The 24,000-nt window shown below is 37.5% G+C and overlaps 1 protein-coding gene across 1 annotated transcript in view; it reads right to left on the reverse strand.

Annotated features, from left to right (window-relative positions):
• Positions 1–1,425: 1,425 nt before the first annotated feature.
• Positions 1,426–24,000, reverse strand: part of LOC133640866 (zinc finger protein 26-like) — a 47,153-nt gene continuing 24,578 nt past the window's right edge. The window contains exons 3-6 of the mRNA XM_062034549.1: positions 21,995–23,454; positions 11,340–11,523; positions 6,458–6,640; positions 1,426–3,798 (exon numbers count right to left, since the gene is read on the reverse strand). Of these exons, the coding sequence (XP_061890533.1) occupies positions 2,297–3,798; positions 6,458–6,640; positions 11,340–11,523; positions 21,995–23,454 (3,329 nt within the window). The 3' untranslated portion in view covers positions 1,426–2,296. The remainder of the gene's footprint in view (positions 3,799–6,457; positions 6,641–11,339; positions 11,524–21,994; positions 23,455–24,000) is intronic.

Genomic DNA, 24,000 nt, shown 5'->3' on the forward strand with positions numbered 1-24,000 from the left:
TCAGTTTGAACATCAAATATGTTGTCTTTGTAGCATATTCAACTGAATATGGGTTGAAAAGGATTTGCAAATCATTGTATTCCGTTCATATTTACATCTAACACAATTTCCCAACTCATATGGAAACGGGGTTTGTAGATTTTTATGGTACCAATAGGTTAAGCTTTGTCAGTGTGCCGCGTTTTACCCACTTTCCCCAAGGGGAACAACTTTAATAGTATATGATTGATGAAACGTGGTTATATACATGACTGTATGTGCTTGTATATGTACATGTTAAGTATGATTAAAACTGCAAATAAACTCTCTTCTGTGGATTCTTAGTTTCCATCCATCCATCCATTTTCTACCGCTTGTCCCTCTTGGGGTCCCGGGGGTGCTGGAGCCTATCCCAGCTGCATTCGGGCGGAAAGCGGGGTAACAGGGCCAACACAGACAGACAACATTTGATTATTATTTTTTTCTTTAAATTGTATGTGTTCTGCATTGTTAAATGTTAGAATATCACATTTGATCGAAAGACTGGAGGGTTGTGACATTGACGGGGGAATCTATTGACTGGCTCATTAAAATTAACTATGTTCAACTAATGTGGGCACAATGTAACGCGCTTTGAGACGATTGTGAAAAAGCACTATATAAATATTGTTCATTTATAATCATATTAAAAAAAAAACATATAAAAAATAAAATATTTTAAATGACTGCAATATTAAATACAACAAAATACACACAACAAATATTCACTACATTTATTTACCCATTTCTTGTTGGATCATACATTGCTTGTTGCATAAAGGTCTGGGGACATACATATGAAACAATCACAAAACAATATTCATATTACAAAACAGTAATAAAGATAATCAATAAAATGGCTTATCGAGAACCATCAAATGATTCATAAAGTTACACATTTTAAAAGTAAATGATCTTGTATACAACACAACTGCTCCAAATTATGTATAAAATAAATAATATGATTCAAGTGGTCCAGAAGATGTTTTACAAATTCCAAAACCAGTGAATTTGGCATGTTGTGTAAATAATTAATAAAAGCAGAATACAATGATTTGCAAATACTTTTCAACCTTTATTCAATTGAATAGACTGCAAAGACAAGATACTTAACGTTCGAACTGGTAAACTTTATGTTTTGCAAATATTAGCTCATTTGGAATTTGATGCCTGCAACATGTTTCAAAAAAGCTGGCACAAGTGACAAAAAAGACTGAGAAAGTTAAGGAATGCTCATCACTTATTTGGAACGTTCCACAGGTGAACAGGCTAATTGGGAACAGGTGGGTGCCATGCTTGGGTATAAAAGCAGCTTCCATGAAATGCTCAGTCGTTTGCAAACATGGATGGGGCGAAGGTCACCACTTTGTGAACAAATGCTTGAGCAAATTGTCGAACAGTTAAAGGACAACATTTCTCAACGAGCTATTGCAAGGAATTTAGGGATTTCACCATCTACGCTCCGTAATATCGTCAAAAGGTTCAGAGAACCTGGAGAAATCACTGCACGTAACCGATGATATTACAGACCTTCTATCCTTCAGGCGGTACTGCATCAAAAAGCGACATCAGTGTGTAAAGGATATCACCACATGGGCTCAGGAAAACTTTAGAAAACTACTGTCAGTAACTACAGTTTGTCGCTACATCTGTAAGTGCAAGTTAAAGCTCTACTATGCAAAGCGAAAGCCATTTATCAACAACACCCAGAAACGCCGGCGGCTTTGCTGTACTCTGTTTTTATTTACGAATTACACAACGTGCAAACTTCACTGGTTTTGTAGATGTGAACCAGTAAATATTATCTAAGAGGGATGTATGTGTACTCAAAAGCAAAAGGTATGAACACATGTTAAACATGTTAATACATGTATGTTAAATATATCATATAAAAGGTCTTCATCAATGGAATCATTTACAATTAGAAATGAAAATGTATAACATTTCATTATCAATACAAACATTGCTATGATTAAGTATAAACGTGAATTATAAATATATACACATTGAATGTTTATTATATGTAACATGTTTTATACTGTTTACTCTGTTTTAATTCAAATTGTTCTGTTTATTTTTAAATAAAAGTACACAATGTTGTAAATTAATGCACGTACTTGACTGAAAAAACCCCCCACTATTCTAAAAAATCTAATCTATAAGTATGATAACAAGATTGTGTTACACACACAACAATGATGTCACACATGTTATATGTGCCGATGTTGTTAGAAAGTCAAAGTTAAAATTTTGACAGTATAATTGAAATCCTGCATCTTCATTTGCTGCTGCTGTTCTCACCAGCACACTTGTGTTTTTTCAACTGGTACCTATAAGAGAATCTTTCGCCACAAACAATGCAACTCAACATTTTATCACCTGTGTGTATTCTCATGTGTACTCCAAAGTTTCTTTGGTGACAAAAGTGTTTGTTGCAGATTGAACAGGAGAACGGTTTTTCACCAGTGTGTGTTTTCATGTGTACTTTCAAATTTTGATTTTGTACAAAACTTTTACCGCAGCTTGAACAGGTGAAAGGTTTTTCCCCAGTGTGTATTCTCATGTGCACTTTCAAATTTTGACTTGTTACAAAACTTTTACCGCAGACTGAGCAGTTAAAAGGTTTTTCTCCAGTGTGCATTCTCATGTGTACTTTCAATTCATGACTTTGTACAAAACCTTTACCACAGACTGTACAGCTAAAATTGTTTTCACCAGTGTGTATTCTTGTGTGTCTTTTCAAACACTGACTTCGTCTAAAACTTTTACCACAGATTGAACAGTTGAAATGTTCTTCTACAGTGTGCGATCTCTCATGTAATTTCAAATTTTGATTTGCTGCAAAACATTTACCACAGACTGAACAAGAAAAGGGTTTTTCACCAGTGTGTATTCTCATGTGTACTTTCAAATTTTGACTTTCGACAAACCGTTTGGCACAAATTGAACATGAAAAAGGTTTCACACCACTGTGCGTTCTCATGTGGACTTTCAAATGTTGACTTTGAATGAAGTCTTTACCACACACCGAGCACGAAAAAGGTTTTTCCCCGGTGTGTGTTCTCATGTGTTCTTTCAACACGTCGTTTCGTTGAAAACTTTTGCCGCATTTTGAACAGGAAAAAGGTTTTTCCCCGGTGTGTGTTCTCATGTGTACTTTCAGATTACCACGGTATTTAAAAGTTTTGTCGCAGTGAGAACATGTGAAGTGTGTGTTGTCAGTGTGACATGTCTTATCATCTTTAGAGTCTTCATCATCAGTGTCAGGAGAGTGTGACGTTGTGTCCTCACTATCTGATAGTGGAGCTAAGAGCTTGTCTGCTTGTGATCCTCCACAGTGGTCTCCATCAGCTTCTGTTGTCATGTGTTGAGTTGAGCTGCTGCTTGGAGGCTCCGCCTCTCTCTTCTCCTCACTTTCACCTTTGACCTCATCATCTTCACTCTTCACAGGGACACCAATCACTGGGAACTCCTCCAACCATTCAAGATGATCTCCCTCCTGACTGATGCTGTGTTCCTCCTCCTCCTCTTTAATGTGAGGGTAATGTGGAACTTCCTCTTTAAAACTGGGGGACACTGGGTCCTCATCTTCCTTTTTAATGTAGGGTATCAGTAGGTCCTCCTCTTCCTTTATAATGTGAGGGGTCTTTGGTGCATCTTCTTCCTCTTTAATGTGAGGGGTCTGTGGCACCTCATCTTCTTTTTTAATAACCGTCTGCTCCATCCTGAAGCTCCACTCCTGTTGCTCAGGGAGAAGTCGTTCTTCAGAGACGTCTGCAGCTACACACGAAGACAAACATGCAATAGAAACATCCAGCTGGGCTCAGTCACACGAGGCATTCAGTACGTTTACATGTACTAAAGAAATCTAAATGATTGTATGAACTGGTCCGAAATCTCCGGAAAGGACAAACACGCCGCTCTTTACAACATTATTCGCAGGGGAAAAAAACAAGCCTTTTCACTAGAGATGGACAATAAGGCCTAAAATCTATAAATGTTAAAACGGGTTACAACGGCTACTAATTTAGTTGCTGACATATGCAATAAACATCCATTTTGTACCGTTTGTCTTTCTTGAAGTCGCGGGGGTGGGTGGAGCCTATACCAGTGGCATTCGGGGTACACCCTGGAAAAGCCGCCAGTAACATATTTGTTTATTCATCATTTTCAGTTGTATTTCCAGTTAAAACTATTACTAATCTACTTGTTAATTCACTGTTAATATCTGGTTACATTCTGTATAACATGTACAGTAGCACTTTAAAGGCCTACTGAAACCCACTACTACCGACCACGCAGTCTGATAGTTTATATATCAATGATGAAATCTTAACATTACAACACATGCCAATACGACCGGGTTAACTTATAAAGTGACATTTTAAATTTGCAGCTAAACTTCCGGTTCGAAACGCCTCTGAGGATGACGTATGCGCGTGACGGGTATGCCTTCCACATTGAAGCCAATACGAAAAAGCTCTGTTTTCATTTCATAATTCCACAGTATTCTGGACATCTGTGTTCGTGAATCTGTTGCAATTATGTTCATTGCATTATGGAGAAAGAAACTGAGCAAGCAAAGAAGAAAGTTGTCGGTGCGAAATGGACGTATTTTTCGAACGTAGTCAGCAACAACAGTACACAGCCGGCGCGTCTTTGTTTACATTCCCGAAAGATGCAGTCAAGATGGAAGAACTCGGATAACAGAGACTCTAACCAGGAGGACTTTTGACTTCGATACACAGACGCCTGTAGAGAACTGGGACAACACAGACTCTTACCAGGATTACTTTGATTTGGATGACAAAGACGCAGACGTGCTACTGTGAGTATGCAGCTTTGGCTTCTAAACATTTGATCGCTTGACCATATGTGCGCAACTTCTTTTTTGCGTATGTACGTAACTTTTTTAAAATGTATAAGCTTTATGAACCTTGGGTTAGGTGAACGGTCTTTTGGGCTGAGTGATTGTGTGTGTTGATCAGGTGTTTGAATTGTATTGGCGTGTTCTATGGAGCTAGGAGCTAGCATAGGAGCTAGGAGTTAGCATAACAAAGACGTAGGTGTTTTTATGCAGGATTAATTTGTGTCATATTAAATATAAGCCTGGTTGTGTTGTGGCTAATAGAGTATATATATGTCTTGTGTTTATTTACTGTTGTAGTCATTCCCAGCTGAATATCAGGTCACCCCCGGCTCTCACAGCATCTTCCCTATCTGAATAGCTTCAACTCCCCACTAGTCCTTCACTTGCACTTTACTCATCCACAAATCTTTCATCCTCGCTCAAATTAATGGGGAAATTGTCGCTTTCTCGGTCCGAATCTCTCTCACTTCATGCGGCCATCATTGTAAACAATAGGGAACTTTGCGTATATGTTCAACTGACTACGTCACGCTACTTCCGGTAGGAGCAAGCCTTTTTTTTATCAGATACCAAAAGTTGCAATCTTTATCGTCGTTGTTCTATACTAAATCCTTTCAGCAAAAATATGGCAATATCGAGAAATGATCAAGTATGACACATAGAATAGATCTGCTATCCCCGTTTAAATAAAAAAAATTCATTTCAGTAGGCCTTTAAGATTTATTTAAATGAAAAGGGCATCCATCCATTTAGTGTTGCCAATCAACCTATCCCCAGGTGCATGTTTTTTTTTTTTTTGGAAAAGGGCATAACAAATAAAATCTATTCTAATTATGTATTACTTCTGGTGGGCGTTGTGTTCGTCCTACTCTGTTCAGTGGTACTTGAACGCACCATAAAAACATCTGGTCTCTGTCCCTCTGAGGAAAGATGGATCATCATAATTCCCTGCTAAGAGAGCACAGCTTGTACTTAGTAGGTTAGTAACTAAGACAGTAATGTGTTCATAGAACTTTAGATTGGGGTCTGTTGTTTTAATGTTAGCATTTAAGCTAGCGAGCTGGCACCAGTAAGTCCGCCGTGAGTTTATCAAAGTGCAGTTCTCAATCTCAAAAACGATGCATATTAATCCGGGAGAGAGTCTTGATACCAATGTCCTTGACCCAGCCACACACAAAGAAGTTGTACACATCCATGCTTTTACAAGTTCGGGAAGAAGTCACTCGGCGGAATACAAGCAATAGAGCAAAGACAGTGAATACTCTTGTACTTGTCTTTTTTTTCCTTGCAAAATCGGGCTGGACAGCTGATTAGTTTATGCATTTATATTAAATTAAAATAATTGTAATATATTTTTTGAGACCTTTGAAATATGTGATTTTGATAGAATTTAAGACATTCTAAGGCCTTAAATTGAAATGATTAGATTTAAGACTTGAAGTCTATGAACATGAACTGATGAAGACTACTTGGATGAGAGGCCAAACGTCTTCTAAGACAAAGTGAACAGTCCAGTTGTGATGGACTGAATGCCCTGAGAATAAAATGATATGTGGATGTTGTGCTTACTTGGACTGTGATGAAGCTGTGAGGACTCAGGTGGTTTGTCTTCATGCTCTTCAGTCTTCACAGAGACAACAGTCAGTGGAAACTTGGTGAGATCAGCCTCCTCCTGCCCTAGAAGACACTCTTCCTCCTGAGTGATCCACACTTCCTCCTCTTCCTCCTTAATGTGGGGGGGCTGCTGGACGTCTGTTGGGTAAATAAGTACAAACCCCGTTTCCATATGAGTTGGGAAATTGTGTTAGATGTAAATATAAACGGAATACAATGATTTGCAACTCATTTTCAACCCATATTCAGTTGAATATGCTACAAAGACAAAATATTTGATGTTCAAACTGATAAATGTTTAAATTTTTTTTGCAAATAATCATTACCTTTAGAATTTGATGCCAGCAACACGTGACAAAGAAGTTGGGAAAGGTGGCAATAAATACTGATAAAGTTGAGGAATGCTCATCAAACACTTATTTGGAACATCCCACAGGTGAACAGGCAAATTGGGAACAGGTGGGTGCCATGATTGGGTATAAAAGTAGATTCCAGGAAATGCTCAGTCATTCACAAACAAGGTACTATATATATATATATATATATATATATATATATATATATATATATATATATATATATATATATATATATATATATATATATATATATATATATATATAAGACTATTTCATCTCTACAGGCCTGTTTCATGAGGGGTTTCCTCAATCCTCAGGAGATTTTAATGGAAGCATTCACATACCATGGTTTATATAGGGCACAGAGTGGGTGGGTACAGGCAGGCGTGGGGGCGTGGTGATTGGCTCATGTCTTACCTAGGAGGTGTTTCCTTCTGTGACGGCATGCTGATACAATTTCACTGTGCTTGTTGAGGGATGACACGTCTGGACGGTATATAATAAACAGTTTCTCTTTTAAGCATAGGTTGCATCTTTTATTACCGCTGTTGTAAGGTGTGCTGGATGCAAGAATTTGCCATGTTATTGAATGTTCAACATTATTGTCTTTGAGATTCCAAATGTGTTTGCTGAGTTCTGTAGTGTTCCGCAGGCTTTTGCATCTGAAAGAAACCTTGTGATTGTTCCATCTGGTTTTGAATTCTCCCTCAGTTAATCCTACATATGTGTCGGATGTGTTAATGTCCTTGCGTGTTACCTTTGCTTGGTAAACGACTGATGGTTGTAAGTTTACCAGTCGTTTACCAAGCAAAAGTAACACACAAGGACATTAACACATCCGACACATATGTAGGATTAACTGAGGGAGAATGCAAAACCAGATGGAACAATCACAAGGCTTCTTTCAGATGCAAAAGCTTGCGGAACACTACAGAACTCAGCAAACACATTTGGAATCTCAAAGACAATAATGTTGAATATTCAATAACATGGCAAATTCTTGCATCCAGCACACCTTACAACAGCGGTAATAAAAGATGCAACCTATGCTTGAAAGAGAAACTGTTTATTATATACAGTCCAGACATGTCATCCCTCAACAAGCGCAGCAAAATTGTATCAGCATGCCGTCACAGAAGGAAACACCTCCTAGGTAACACATGAGCCAATCACCACGCCCCCACGCCTGCCTGTACCCACCCACTCTGTGCCCTATATAAACCATGGTATGTGAATGCTTCCATTAAAATCTCCTGAGGATTGAGGAAACCCCTCATGAAACAGGCCTGTAGAGATTAAATAGTCTTGTGATTTTTTTTCCCCACACATACATATTACGCTCTACCACGGTATCGAGCAATATTTTTTTTGGATAATCTAATTAAGACATATATATATATATATATATATATATATATATATATATATATATATATATATATATATATATATATATATATATATATATTTATATATATATATATATATATATATATATATATATATATATATATATATATATATATATATATATATATATATATATATATATATATATATACTTGCAGTGTGTATATAAAACATTAGATATTGTAATGAAGGTGTCTGTTACTATATTATATATATACTTGCAGTGTGTATATTGTACATATTACATATTGTGATGAAGGTGTCTGTTACTACATTATATATATACTTGCAGTGTGTATATTGTACATATTACATATTGTTATGAAGGTGTCTGTTACTACATTATATATATACTTGCAGTGTGTATATTGTACATATTACATATTGTTATGAAAGGGTCTGTAACTACATTATATATACTTGCAGTGTGTGTATAAAACATATTACATATTGTTATGAAGGTGTCTGTTACTACATTATATATATACTTGCAGTGTGTATATTGTACATATTACATATTGTTATGATGGTGTCTGTTACTACATTATATATATACTTGCAGTGCGTGTATAAAACATTACATATTGTTACGAAGGTGTTTATTACTACATTATATATATACTTGCAGTGTGTATATTGTACATATTACATATTGTTATGAATGTATGTTAGTACACTATATATATACTTGCAGCGTGTATATTGTACATATTACAAATGGTTATGATGGTGTCTGTTACTACATTATATATATACTTGCAGTGTGTATATACAACATATTGCATATTGTTATGAAGGTGTCTGTTACTACATATATATATATATATATATATATATATATATATATATATATATATATATATATATATATATATATATATATATATATATATATATATATATATATACTTGCAGTGTATATAAAACATATTACATATTGTTATGAATGTATGTTAGTACACACACACACACACACACACACACACACACACACACACACACACATACATACATACATAACGCCTCGGGATCCCCCGGGAAGAGCTGGACGAAGTGGCTGGGGAGAGGGAAGTCTGGGATTCCCTGCTTAGGCAGCTGCCCCCGCGACCCGACCTCGGATAAGCGGAAGAAGATGGATGGATGGATGGATATATATATATATATATATATATATATATATATATATATATATATATATATATATATATATATATATATATATATATATATATATATATATATATATATATATATATACCTGCAGCGTATGTATAAAATCCTGGAGAGTTATGAAGTTTTGTTAGAGGGCTTTGAAGGCTACAATAGTGACTCCCATTTGCCGCATCTTGCAAGCGGTTTTTTTTAGCAACTTTAAAATCCCCCCCAAAAAAGACATGCATGTTCTTGTCTCTCATAAGGATTGTGAACGATAGGCCAAATTCCCCACACAAAAGCAGTTCCGCTTTAACTTTATACTCACTGGTGTAAAATGCGTAGCCAATTGTTTTCTGTATACATGACGGCCTATTACACCTAAAACGTATCTAACCTTAACCATAACCTTGTATTGGATAGTCCTAACTATAACTTAAATATAAAGAAATTAAAAAACAGTTTTAATTGGAAAACTATCTAAAAACAGTCATACTATGTTTTTGTCAGCATATAAAATAATTTTTTTTATGGTCATTTTTTTGGCTGGGCCCAAAGGAACTCTTCCCAAAACATGTTTTACTATGTGGTGTTTTTATGGAGTATCTCCTGAAGGAAAGTCAGTCACCTTAATAATATTTTAATAAATCAAGTGTTGACTACTTTGGTTATTGAAAGATGATTGACAATACATGTTTACTTTCACTTATTGATGCATGTAGACTCATTAGGTCAAAGTCCCTAGGAGTAGTTTGTCAAATTACGACACCTTTTTTTCGCTGAAAATTGGCCACAAACAATCGGAGCAAAGTTGGGCGCCATGCCACGCCCACATAATATGGCGTAGGAAAAATTAATTCAACATTTATCATCGCCTATGTGTGTAGTATTGGTTATTCTAACCGCGACTCATTTGGTCAAAGTCCCTAGGAGGAGTTTGTGAAAATACGACCCCTTTTTTCCGCCAAAAATTGGCAAAGTTTGCCACCATACCACGCTCACGTTTTATGTCGTAGGAAACATTTGTTCACCATTTATCATCCCCTATATGTGTAGTTTCTGCATTTCTAACCGCGTGTAGCATGTAGAGTATATGTATAATATATTTATATTATTCACATGTGAATAATGCTGTGAAATACACTGTATTTATATTATTCACATGTGAATAATGCTGTATAATAGACTGTATTTATATTATTCACATGTGAATAATGCTGTACATTAGACTGTATTTATATTATTCACATGTGAATAATGCTGAATAATAGACTGTATTTATATTATTCACATGTGAATAATGCTGTATAATAGACTGTATTTATATTATTCACATGTGAATAATGCTGTATAATAGACTGTATTTATATTATTCACATGTGAATAATGCTGTATAATAGACTGTATTTGTATTATTCACATGTGAATAATGCTGTATAATAGACTGTATTTATATTATTCACATGTGAATAATGCTGTATAATAGACTGTATTTATATTATTCACATGTGAATAATGCTGTATAGTATTTATTGTCTATTGTGAGCAAACTGTGGTGCTGAATTTCCCCCAGGGATCAATACAGTACTTTCTATTCTATTCTATGTAGGTCAGAATCAGGAAGTGAAATTAGCCATGAAACTATGAATTATTTTGATTACAATGTAAAATATATTTGGTGACTGTGTGAGTGTTGTGTAAACATGTTGATACACATTGTTACACACTGAGAGGAACATCAACCTCTCATAAATATTGTGTGTCTGACACTGTCTTGTTTTCATGAATAATATAAAAACAAAGCAGTGCATCATCCTTATACAACAGTTCACATTCCTATAAACAATATAATTAGGATTAATGCTAATAATGAAATATGACGTTAGTAAACATGTGAGAGTAAGAAGTAAACAAACCTGTTCTGTGTAACACAACTTGATGTTTCTTGAAAACAGCGTCCAGTAGTTGATGTTGTCGCTCCTTCTCCTCTTTTGTTGTACAAAGTTCCTCCTCGTACTCTGCTGTCGTTCTTTCGCACATTTTCACACAACCACAACACTTTACACTCACACTTGATCTCTGCTTAGCGATGTGTTTTGATCACTTCCGCCTCTCTTTGTTAGCAGCTAACAAGCTAAGCTAACTAGCGAGCTAAGCTAGCACGAGAAGCGTCAAAGTGCGCTCGGACTAATGTATCCGGATACAAACAAATATCAACGATGTTTACTCTATTAAACGACATATATATGTGCATGTACGCACTGATGAAGAAAACAGAATATACCACAATAACGTCTTGTACGTCAAACGCCATCCTGTTCTTCTTCTTCCTGTTTTGTACTGTGGCCGGCGTTACAGCATTATACCGCCATCTGTCGGTGATGTTAGGCTACCACAATTGACGCAGTTGAGTTTTTTGATTGATTGAGACTTTTATTAGTAGATTGCACAGTACAGTACATATTCCGTACAATTGACCACTAAATGGTAACACCCCAATAAGTTTTTCAACTTGTTTAAGTCGGGGTCCACGTTAATCAATTCATGGTACAAATATATACTATCATCATAATACTGTCATCACACAAGTTAATCATCAGAGTATATACATTGAATTATTTACATTATTTACAATCCGGGGTGTGGGATGTGGAGGGGGGGGGGGGTGTTATCAGCACTTCAGTCATCAACAATTGCATCATCTGAGAAATGGACATTGAAACAGTGTAGGTCTGACTTGGTAGGATATGTACAGCGAGCAGAGAGCATGAGTGATGGGTTGATGAGGCGTCATGAAGCGTTTCGACACATTGCAAAACTGTATTGATACTGTGTCACTAAATACTGACATCTGCTGGACATTAAAAATCCCTACAGGCAACCTATGGACCGACTCAACCGACACTGATTTGATGACCTAGTATATACAATAATATAAACCAAGTCATTGTATTTCATTCAGGATTATTTCATGTCTTCATTTAAATAAAAATATATTTTAATCTTTTTTAGATACAGTCAATAAATAATGTGAACATGTATCATAACATGGAAATCTAAGAGAACGTGTTGTGAATGAGGATGCTTGTGGACTGGATTTTTATTTTATTTATTTTTTTACACATTTTTATTTTAAAAAAAACAGTTTTTCCAACGTATTACATTTTAGACGATTTCTCTTCTTAGTTATTATTTCTCCGACTGTAGAAAAGACCCCGCTCACAGGGCACAGAGGAGGCGTCAGTGCGACACAGTTCGCGTATCGGTCACGTGACCGAAACAGCTCATGATCGGTCACGTGACTTTCTAAAAGTGGTACGCGCACCGACACAGGGTTTTGCTCTATGAGCTCGACGCATGCGTGTTGCCGGACCCATCACTAGTGAGCATAGTGAGCTCAGAAAGCATAAGAACAAGTATATACATTTTATTATTTACATTTGATTATTTACAATCCGGGGAGGTGGGATGTGGTGGGGGGAGGGTGTTAGTCTAGGGTTGTAGTTGCCTGGAGGTGTTCTTTTAGTGCAGTTTTGAAGGAGGGTAGAGATGCACTTTCTTTTACCACCTGTTGGGAGTGCATTCCACATTGATGTGGCATAGAAGGAGAATGAGTTAAGACCTTTGTTAGATCGGAATCTGGGTTTAACGTGGTTAGTGGAGCTCCCCCTGGTGTTGTGGTTATGGCGGTCATTTACGTTATGGAAGTACACTACCGTTCAAAAGTTTGGGGTCACCCAAACAATCTTGTGGAATAGCCTTCATTTCTAAGAACAAGAATAGACTGTCGCGTTTCAGATGAAAGTTCTCTTTTTCTGGCCATTTTGAGCGTTTAATTGACCCCACAAATGTGATGCTCCAGAAACTCAATCTGCTCAAAGGAAGGTCAGTTTTGTAGCTTCTGTAACGAGCTAAACTGTTTTCAGATGTGTGAACATGATTGCACAAGGGTTTTGTAATCATCAATTAGCCTTCTGAGCCAGAGAGAAAACACATTGTACCATTAGAACACTGGAGTGATAGTTGCTGGAAATGGGCCTCTATACACCTATGTAGATATTGCAACAAAAACCAGACATTTGCAGCTAGAATAGTCATTTACCACATTAGCAATGTATATGTTATGATCCGCTGCCCGGATCATATTTCTGTTTGTTTTATAGTCATTTGTGTTTTTCTGCTAGTCTTGGACTCCTTCTTAGTATCTGTTTAGCACCTCTGAGTTTGGTTACCATAGTAACTAATTACGTTCACCTGCCGCTGGGGTTCCCGACACACACCTGTTGGTCATCATTGACATTATTATTTAAAGCCTGCCTTCTCAGTCAGTCGTCCTGGCTTCTTTGTTTTGCATCCCGCGACTGCCACGTAGGTTTCTTCTAGTTTCCCTAGCTCCTGCTAGTAGTCACAATCTGTGCTAAGTGTTAGCCTTAGCTTCCGGTGCGCTCGGCACCTCGTCCTGTCGGTTTGTTTTCTGTTTTTGTACCAGTTTTGTGTTATTTGATAATTAAATCATGTCGTTACCTGCAAGTCCTGTCCGGTTTTCGTCCTTTGCTACTTGGGAGAACAAAAATCCCGCAGCACCATGCATCCAGAACGTGACAGTATAGAGTGTATTTCTTTAAAGTTAAGACTAGTTTAAAGTTATCTTCATTGAAAAATAACGACATTTCAATGTGACCCCAAACTTTTGAACGGTAGTGTAGTTTGACATGTACTTCGGTATCAGGGAGGTGTAGTGAATTTTATAGACTAGGCTCAGTGCAAGTTGTTTTACTCTGTCCTCCACCCTGAGCCAGCCCACTTTGGAGAAGTGGTGAGGCGTAGTCAACTGCGGAACGGACGTTCGCCAACATGTGTAAATTACAGACATGACATTAAAGGAAGTGGATATAAATCAAGATGTTGAACAACTAAATACAGATATTACAAAATGCATAATGGAAGCACTTTGTAGTGGATTTTTTCCACCTGTGATTTGTCCTTGCCGGATACCAGCAGGGCCGAGTCATCTGCAAAAAGGAACAATTCACAGTCGCCTTCTGATGACAAGTCATTTACGTATATTAGGAACAGTAAAGGCCCTAATATACTGCCTTGGGGGACTCCACAGCTTACTGAGGGGGGGGGGGGGGGGGGTGGGCCACGGTGCCGTTCACCTCTACCACCTGCTCCCTCCCCTCCAAGTAAGATTGCATCCAGCTCCATGAGGTTTTATCAAATCCGATTGCTCTGAGCTTATCTAACAGTATAGCGTGGTTAACGGTGTCAAAGGCCTTCTGAAGGTCCAGCTTGACCATGCCGCAGTATTTGCCCGCGTCCACCTCATGTTTGATGTGGTCGCTCAGATAGAGAAGGCATGTGTCAGTGGAGTTTTTAGTAGCAAGGTATCTATCGACCTGTTCATAAACTATTTTCTCCATTACTTTCGAAATGGAACTGAGAATAGAAACAGGTCGGTAGTTACCAGGTTCTAATTTGGTTCTTTTTTTAAAGAGGGGAGTTACTCTTGCTATCTTGAAATCTTTGGGTACTTGACCTTGTTTAATTGAGAGGTTTATTATGTGCGTGATGATCGGGGCAATGGTGGTGGCAGAGTCCCTGAGGAATCTGGAGGGGATATTGTCAAGGCCTGTGGCCTTGTTTAGGTGGAGCGCGCTCAATTTTTTAAGCACCTCGTCAGCTGAGACCATTTCTAATTTGAAATCGTTGTTGATTACTCCTAGCTTTCTGTAGAAGGCTTTAATGTGTTCTACACCAAAGCGACCAGAGTGGTGGGACAGCTTGTTGACTAGAGTTGTGGCTATGCTGGGGAAAAAGGTGTTGAGTCTTTTTGCTACCTCCATTTTGTCTGTAATGAGGGAGTCACCCTCCTTGATGTTGATGTTGGTGAGTCTGGTTTTAAGTTTCTGGCTGCATCCAGGAAGCTGGTTGTTGAGGATTTTCCAGAGCTCACGCGGCTTATTTGTGTTTTCCTCTATTTTGTCGTTAATTAAATTTTTTTTAAGGATTTAGTGAGGTTGTTTGCCCTATTTCTTAATTTATTGCATTGCTTTTTGAGTGTTGAAAGAAATGATTTGAGGTTATTATTATTGGGTTGTTTATCTACTTCGGTTTTACACTTTTGGTATTCAAAGTATTTTCTGTCTCTGTCTTTTATCGCAGCTAATAGGTCTGGATTCATCCATGGTTCAGAGCGGGTTTTGATCCTGACTGTTCTCACGGGAGCCATATCATTTAGTATCGCTAGGAACGCTGTTTTGAAGCGATCCCAGGCATCTTCGACCAGGTTGCTCGTGAGCACAGGGGACCAGTCCCACTCACCTAATTGAAGGTTGAAATTATCACTGGAGTACGATGGGGATCTTGAGATTATTTATAGATTTAACGCGTCATAATTTGCCACCTTGCCCTGTCAAAGTGGTCCTCCTCCATGCTGGCATGCAAGGTACCTTTAGGACCAGTTGACTTTAAAAACAATAACACTTTTATACAGTATGTATAAGTAGGGGGTCCCCGCTCCGTATCTCCCCAACTAGGAGAATCAGTGTTTCCAACTCCTCAGTAAGAAAAGCAACTATTGGCTGTACTAAAAGTTGCTACAAGACGTCATCGCCTTATTTATATAATCCATTACAATTAGAGATGTCCGATAATGGCTTTTTTGCCGATATCCGATATTCCGATATTGTCCAACTCTTTATTACCGATTCCGATATCAACCGATACCGATATATACAGACGTGAAATAACACATTATAATGCCTAATTTTGTTGTGATGCCCCGCTGGATGCATTAAACAATGTAACAAGGTTTTCCAAAATAAATCAACTCAAGTTATGGGAAAAAAATGCCAACATGGCACTGCCATATTTATTATTGAAGTCACAAAGTGCATTATTTTTTTTAACATGCCTCAAAACAGCAGCTTGGAATTTGGGACATGCTCTCTCTCAGAGAGCATGAGGAGGTTGAGGTGGGCGGGGGTTGGGGGCGGGCGGGGTTGAGGTGTGGGGGGGGGGGGGTAGCAGGGGTGTATATTGTAGCGTCCCGGAAGAGTTAGTGCTGCAAGGGGTTATGGGTATTTGTTCTGTTGTGTTTATGTTGTGTTACGGTGCGGATGTTCTCCCCAAATGTGTTTGTCATTCTTGTTTGGTGTGGGTTCACAGTGTGGCGCATATTTGTAACAGTGTTAAAGTTGTTTATACGGCCACCCTCAGTGTTACCTGTATGGCTGTTGACCAAGTATGCCTTGCATTCACTTGTGTGTGTGAAAAGCCATAGATATTATGTGACTGAGCCGGCACGCAAAGGCAGTGCCTTTAAGGCACACACCCAATATTGTTGTCTGGGTGGAAATCGGGAAAAACTTGGGGGAATGGTTTCCCCGGGAGATTTTCGAGAGGGGCACTGAAATTCGGGAGTCTCTCGGGAAAATGGGGAGGGTTGGCAAGTATGACTGGGAGATGCAACTGCTCTGCACTTCTCCCTACGTCCGTGTACCTCTCCGTACAGCGGCGTTTTAAAAAGTCATAAATTAAAATTAGAGATGTCCGATAATATCGGTCTGCCGATATTATCGGCCGATAAATGCGTTAAAATGTAATATCGGAAATTATCGGTATCGTTTTTTTTTTTTATCAGTATCGTTTTTTTTTGTTTTTTTTTATTAAATCCACATAAAAAACACAAGATACACTTACAATTAGTGCACCAACCCAAAAAACCTCCCTCCCCCCATTTACACTCATTCACACAAAAGGGTTGTTTCTTTCTGTTATTAATATTCTGGTTCCTACATTATATATCAATATATATCAATACAGTCTGCAAGGGATACAGTCCGTAAGCACACATGATTGTGCGTGCTGCTGGTCCACTAATAGTACTAACCTTTAACAGTTAATTTTACTCATTTTCATTAATTACTAGTTTCTATGTAACTGTTTTTATATTGTTTTACTTTCTTTTTTATTCAAGAAAATGTTTTGAATTTATTTATCTTATTTTATTTGATTCATTTTTTTTTTAAAGTACCTTATCTTCACCATACCTGGTTGTCCAAATTAGGCATAATAATGTGTTAATTCCACGACTGTATATATCGGTTGATATCGGTATCGGTTGATATCGGTAATTAAAGAGTTGGACAATATCGGCATATCGGATATCGGCAAAAAGCCATTATCGGACATCCCTTATTAAAATTTTTGAAACCGATACACATAATTTCCGATATTACATTTTAAAGCATTTATCGGCCGATAATATCGGCAGTCCGATATTATCGGACATCTCTAATTACAATGGATACTGTAGGAAATAATGTCACGACAGGGATAAAAAGTGACTTACATTAACCTTGTAGATTGTTATAGTACCAATAGATTAAGATTTGTCAGTGTGCCGTGTGTTACCCAGTTTCCCCAAGGGGAACAACTTTAATATATGATTGATGAAACGTGATTACATACATGACTGTATGTGCTTGTATATGTACATGTTAAGTATGATTAAAACTGCAAATAAACTCTCTTCTGTGGATTCTTAGTTTCCATCCATCCATCCATGTTGTCCCTCTTGAGGTCTCGGGGGTGCTGGAGCCAATCCCAGCTGCATTCGGGCGGAAGGCGGGGTACACCCTGGACAAGTCGCCACCTCATCACAGGGCCAACACAGATAGACAGACAACATTTGATTATCAGTTTTTTCTTTAAATTGTATTTGTTCTGCATTGTTAAATGTTAGAATATCACATTTGATCAAAAGACTGGAGGGTTGTGACATTGACGGGTGAATCTATTGACTGGCTCATTAAAATGAACTATGTTCAACTAATGTGGGCAATGTAACGCGCTTTGAGACGATTGTGAAAAAGCACTATATAAATATTGTTCATTTATAATCATATTTTAAAAAAATCATATAAAGAATAAAATATTTAAATTGACTGCAATATTAAATAAAACAAAATACACACAACAAATATGCACTACATTTATTTACCCATTTTTTGTTGGATCATACATTGCTTGTTGCATAAAGGTCTGGGGACATACATATGAAACAATCACAAAACAATATTCATATTACAAAACAGTAATAAAGATAATTAATAGAATGGCTTATCGAGACCCATCAAATGATTCATAAAGTTACACATTTTAAAAGTAAATGATCTTGTATACAACACAACTGCTCCAAATTATGTATAAAATAAATAATATGATTCAAGTGGTCCAGAAGATGTTTTACAAACCCAAAACCAGTGAAGTTGGCACGTTGTGTAAATGGTAAATAAAAACAGAATACAATTATTTGCAAATCCTTTTCAACCTTTATTCAATTGAATAGACTGCAAAGACAAGATACTTAACGTTCGAACTAGTAAACTTAATTTTTTGCAAATATTAGCTCATTTGGAATTTGATGCCTGCAACATGTTTCAAAAAAGCTGGCACAAGTGACAAAAAAGACTGAGAAAGTTGAGGAATGCTCATCACTTATTTGGAACATCCCACAGGTGAACAGGCTAATTGGGAACAGGTGGGTGCCATGATTGGGTATAAAAGCAGCTTCCATGAAATGCTCAGTCATTCACAAACAAGGATGGGGCGAGGGTCACCACTTTGTGAACAAATGCGTGAGCAAGTTGTCGAACAGTTTAAGAACATTTCTCAACGAGCTATTGCAGGGAATATATGGATTTCACCAGCTACGGTCCGTAATATCGTCAAAAGGTTCAGAGAACCTGGAGAAATCACTGCACGTAAGCGATGATATTACAGACCTTCGATCCCTGAGGCGGTACTGCATCAAAAAGCGACATCAGTGTGTAAAGGATATCACCACATGGGCTCAGGAACACTTTAGAAAACTACTGTCAATAACTACAGTTTGTCACTACATCTGTAAGTGCAAGTTAAAGCTCTACTATGCAAAGCGAAAGCCATTTATCAACAACACCCAGAAACGCCGGCGGCTTTGCTGTACTCTGTTTTTATTTACGAATTACACAACGTGCAAACTTCACTGGTTTTGTAGATGTGAACCAGTAAATATTATCTAAGAGGGATGTATGTGTACTCAAAAGCAAAGGTATGAACAAATGTTAAACATGTTAATACATGTATGTTAAGTATATCATATAAAAGGTCTTCATCAATGGAATCATTTACAATTAGAAATGAAAATGTATAACATTTCCTTATTTCAAAAATCTATACAAACATTGCTATGATTAAGTATAAAAGTGAATTATAAATATTGCATGAATGCAAAAAACATATAAATGATCCCAAAAAGTTTTGGCAAACCATAAAAGCTTCTTTAAATCATGTGACAACAAATGACTTTCCAAGTCCTTTAATTACTCAATCTGGTACTTTGTCTGATAAGACAACTATATCAAATTGTTTTAATGAGTATTTTGTTTCTGCCGGATCCTTGTTTGAGTCGTTGAATCCTCAATTGTCAAATGTTGGTTTAACTAATGTTAATATACCAAATACACCACAGGCTGTAAATAGACGCAGCACCTGCACTTTTGAGTTCACACCTGTATCAATATCCGAGGTAAACAGTGCACTAAAGAGCCTGGACACAACTAAAGCAGCAGGACCTGACCATATTGAACCCTTTTTCGTAAAATTGGCTGCTGATTTTGTTGCTGAGCCTCTCTCGCATATTTTTAACCTAAGTCTAACAAGTAAAAGCATTCCAAAAATCTGGAAATCGGCCTTTGTTCTTCCCCTGCTAAAAGGGGGTGAACCCACAAATATAAATAATTACAGACCAATTTCTAAATTATGCATTTTAGCAAAATTGTTTGAGAAGATCATCAGTAACCAGCTAGAGGATTTTTTTAGAATCAAACAATATTTTATCTCCCTTTCAATCTGGTTTTAGAAAACAGCATAGCACTATTACAGCTGCTCTTAAGGTCCTCAATGATTTAATCGAGGCTGTAGACGACAAGAAATATTGTGTCGCCCTATTTATTGATTTGTCAAAAGCATTTGACACAGTAGACCACAGTCTGTTAATTCAAGCCCTTCATCACGTTGGGTTATCTAAAAATGCAGCTGCTTGGTTCACAGACTATCTCTCCAGCAGAACACAACGTGTACAGGTGGCTGGGACCACCTCTTCATTACTGGACATTACCAAAGGCGTTCCACAAGGCTCAGTGCTGGGGCCCATTTTATTTTCTATCTACATAAATAATCTTTGTAATAATTTGTCAAATGCAATGTACCATTTTTATGCAGACGACACCATTATTTATTGCTGTTCAACCTCCATCGCTCAGGCTTTTGAGTTTTTACAAGCTGCTTTTGATGTCATCCAGGCTCGCTTATTTGATCTTAAATTGGTTTTAAATACAGATGAAAGCAAGTTAATGGTTTTCTCTCATTCAAGGGTGCTACTGGAAAATATTCCAAATATTGTAACATCAAATGGAAACCCTATAGAGCAGGTCTTAAATTACAAGTACTTGGGTTTTACTCTTGATCAGGAGCTTTCATTTAAAGCCCATATTAACAACTTGGTCTATAAGCTTAGGGCAAAGCTTGGTTTCTTTTTTAGAAATAAAAACTGCTTCTCTCTTAAAGTCAGAAAGAAATTGGTGACAGCAACTATCTTGCCTGTAATTGATTACGGAGACGTGCTTTATTTTAGTGCTTCATCTAAATGCCTCCAGTCCTTGGACACTGTTTTTCATTCAGCACTAAGATTTGTTACTGGCTGTCGTAGTCTCACCCACCATTGTCAACTGTATATGAAGTCAGACTTATCTTCATTGAGTGCACGCAGATACACACATTGGCTGACTATCATTTATAAGGCTCTTTTAGGTTTAATACCTCCATACTTGTGTACTCTGTTACAAAGAAAAAGCAGCTCTTACGCGTTACGTTCTAACAATTTGTATGTTTTAACTGTTCCTCATGTACGGACTGAATTTGGCATCGCTGCCCCTATGGCATGGAATGCATTGCAGACGAAACTGAAACTTACAGAACTACTTCCATTTGGAGACTTCCGTTCTGTCCTGAGGGACAAACAGCGAGAGACGTTTGCACAGTGCCTGTGTTTTTAAAGATGTAAATCTCTGTTGTTTTACGGTTCTCTTATGTATTTTAAAATGTATGTCTTAATGTATTATTTTTGAAACTGCTCTGTGACATGTGCTGTTTACCTCTTGGCCAGGTCACCCTTGTGAAAGAGATCTTGATCTCAATGGGTTTTCTTATCTGGTTAAATAAAGGTTCTATTACATTGAATGTTTATTATATGTAACATGTTTTATACTGTTTACTCTGTGTTTATATTCAAATTGTTCTGTTTATTTTTAAATAAAAGTACACAATGTTGTAAATTAATGCACAAACTTGAGTGAAAAAAACCCCACTATTCTAAAAAATCTAATCTATAAGTATGATAACAAGATTGTGTTACACACACAACAATGATGTCACACATGTTATATGTGTTGATGTTGTTAGAAAGTCAAAGTTAAAGTTTTGACAGTATAATTGAAATCCTGCATCTTCATTTGCTGCTGCTGTTCTCACCAGCACACTTGTGTTTTTTCAACTGGTACCTATAAGAGAATCTTTCACCACAAACAATGCAACTCAACATTTTATCGCCTGTGTGTATTCTCATGTGTACTCCAATGTTTCTTTGGCTACAAAAGTTTTTGTTGCAGATTGAACAGGAGAACGGTTTTTCACCAGTGTGTGTTCTCATGTGTACTTTCAAATTGTGATTTTGTACAAAACTTTTACCGCAGCTTGAACAGGTGAAAGGCTTTTCCCCAGTGTGTATTCTCATGTGTACTTTCAAATTTTGACTGGTTAAAAAACTTTTGCCACAGACTGAGCAGTTAAAAGGTTTTTCTCCAGTGTGGATTCTCATGTGTACTTTCAATTCATGACTTTGTACAAAACTTTTACCACAGAATGAACAGCTAAAATAGTTTTCACCAGTGTGTATTCTTGTGTGTCTTTCCAAACTCTGACTTCGTCTAAAACTTTTACCACAGATTGAACAGTTGAAATGTTCTTCTACAGTGTGCGTTCTCTTGTGTAATTTCAAATTTTGATTTGCTGCAAAACATTTACCACAGACTGAACAAGAAAAGGGTTTTTCTCCAGTGTGTATTCTCATGTGTACTTTCAAATTTTGACTTGCGACAAAACCTTTGGCACAAATTGAACATGAAAAAGGTTTCACACCACTGTGCGTTCTCATGTGAACTTTCAAATGTTGACTTTGAATGAAGTCTTTACCACACACCGAGCACGAAAAAGGTTTTTCCCCAGTGTGTGTTCTCATGTGTTCTTTCAACACGTCGTTTCGTTGAAAACTTTTACCACATTTTGAACAGGAAAAAGGTTTTTCCCCGGTGTGCGTTCTCACGTGTTCTTTCAGATAACAATGGTATTTAAAAGTTTTGTCGCAGTGAGAACATGTGAAGTGTGTGTTGTCAGTGTGACATGTTTTATCATCTTTAGAGTCTTCATCATCAGTGTCAGGAGAGTGTGACGTTGTGTCCTCACTATCTGATAGTGGAGCTAAGAGCTTGTCTGCTTGTGATCCTCCACAGTGGTCTCCATCAGCTTCTGTTGTCATGTGTTGAGTTGAGCTGCTGCTTGGAGGCTCCGCCTCTCTCTTCTCCTCACTCTCACCTTTGACCTCATCACCTTCACTCTTCACAGGGACACCAATCACTGGGAACTCCTCCAACCATTCAAGATGCTCTCCCTCCTGACGGATGCTGTGTTCCTCCTCCTCCTCTTTAATGTGAGGGTAATGTGGAACTTCCTCTTTAAAACTGGGGGACACTGGGTCCTCATCTTCCTTTTTAATGTAAGGGGTCTCTGGTGCATCTTCTTCCTCTTTAATGTGAGTTGTCTGTGGCACCTCATCTTCTTTTTTAATGTGGGAGGGCTGTGGCTTCGCCTGCTCCATCCGGAATCTCCACTCCTGTTGCTCAGGGAGAAGTCGTTCTTCAGAGACGTCTGCAGGACACACGAAGACAAACATGCAATAGAAACATCCAGCTTTGCTCAGTCACACGAGGCATTCAGTACGTTTACATGTACTAAAGAAATCTAAATGTTTGTATGAACTGTTCCGAAATCTCCGGGAGGGACAAACACGCCGCTCTTTACAACATTATTCACAGGGGAAAAAAACAAGCCTTTTCACTAGAGATGGACAATTGGGCCTAAAATCTATAAATGTTAAAACGGGTTACAACGGCTACTAATTTAGTTGCTGACATATGCAGTAAACATTCATTTTGTACCGTTTGTCTTTCTTGGAGTCGCGGGGGTGGGTGGAGCCTATACCAGCGGCATACACCCTGGAAAAGTCGCCAGTAACATATTTGTTTATTCATCATTTTCAGTTGTATTTCCAGTTTAATCTACTGGTTAATTTACTGTTTATATCTGGTGACATTCTGTTATAACATGTATAGTAGCACTTTAAGATTTATTTAAATGAAAAGGGCATCCATCCATCCAGCCATTTTCTACCGCTTGTCCCTTACAGGGTGGCGG

This window comes from Entelurus aequoreus, linkage group LG23 (assembly GCF_033978785.1).
Source record: "Entelurus aequoreus isolate RoL-2023_Sb linkage group LG23, RoL_Eaeq_v1.1, whole genome shotgun sequence".
Lineage (NCBI taxonomy): Eukaryota > Metazoa > Chordata > Actinopteri > Syngnathiformes > Syngnathidae > Entelurus > Entelurus aequoreus.